The sequence below is a fragment of the Myotis davidii genome, unplaced genomic scaffold (genome assembly GCF_000327345.1).
Source record: "Myotis davidii unplaced genomic scaffold, ASM32734v1 scaffold211, whole genome shotgun sequence".
Classification (NCBI taxonomy): Eukaryota; Metazoa; Chordata; class Mammalia; order Chiroptera; family Vespertilionidae; genus Myotis; species Myotis davidii.
This window is the reverse complement of record NW_006282523.1, coordinates 1,372,707-1,373,074: the sequence shown is the minus strand read 5'-3', so window position 1 is coordinate 1,373,074 and position 368 is coordinate 1,372,707. Positions and strand designations below refer to the sequence as shown.

The window sequence follows — 368 nt, the reverse complement described above, 5'->3', positions numbered from 1 at the left end:
GCTCCCGCCCCTCCCCCGGCCCACCCTGCCCTGCGGGCTGAGCTGGAGAAGAAGGCCAGGCAAGGATGGGTCTGGCCTCCGGACGGTGGGGTGCCCAGCAGCGGGGTGACCGTGGGATTCCCCCCCCAGGTGTGGACCTGGTCCTGAACTCGCTGGCAGAGGAGAAGCTGCAGGCCAGCGTGCGGTGCCTGGCCCAGCACGGCCGCTTCCTGGAAATCGGCAAATTCGACCTTTTCAACAACCACCCCCTGGGTGAGGCCAGGCAGCAGGCGATGGGGCCGGGCAGGTGGGTCCCCCGGGCGTTGGGGCCGAGAGCACCAGCCTCACCCTCCGCTCCTCCGCCCGCCAGGCATGGCCATCTTCCTGAG

General features: G+C 70.4%; 1 protein-coding gene across 1 annotated transcript in view; it reads left to right on the top strand.

Moving 5' to 3' along the window:
• Positions 1–368, top strand: part of FASN (fatty acid synthase) — a 54,054-nt gene that overhangs the window by 24,691 nt on the left and 28,995 nt on the right. The window contains 2 exon segments of the mRNA XM_015559883.1: positions 43–252; positions 350–368. Coding sequence (XP_015415369.1) covers positions 43–252; positions 350–368 — 229 coding nt within the window.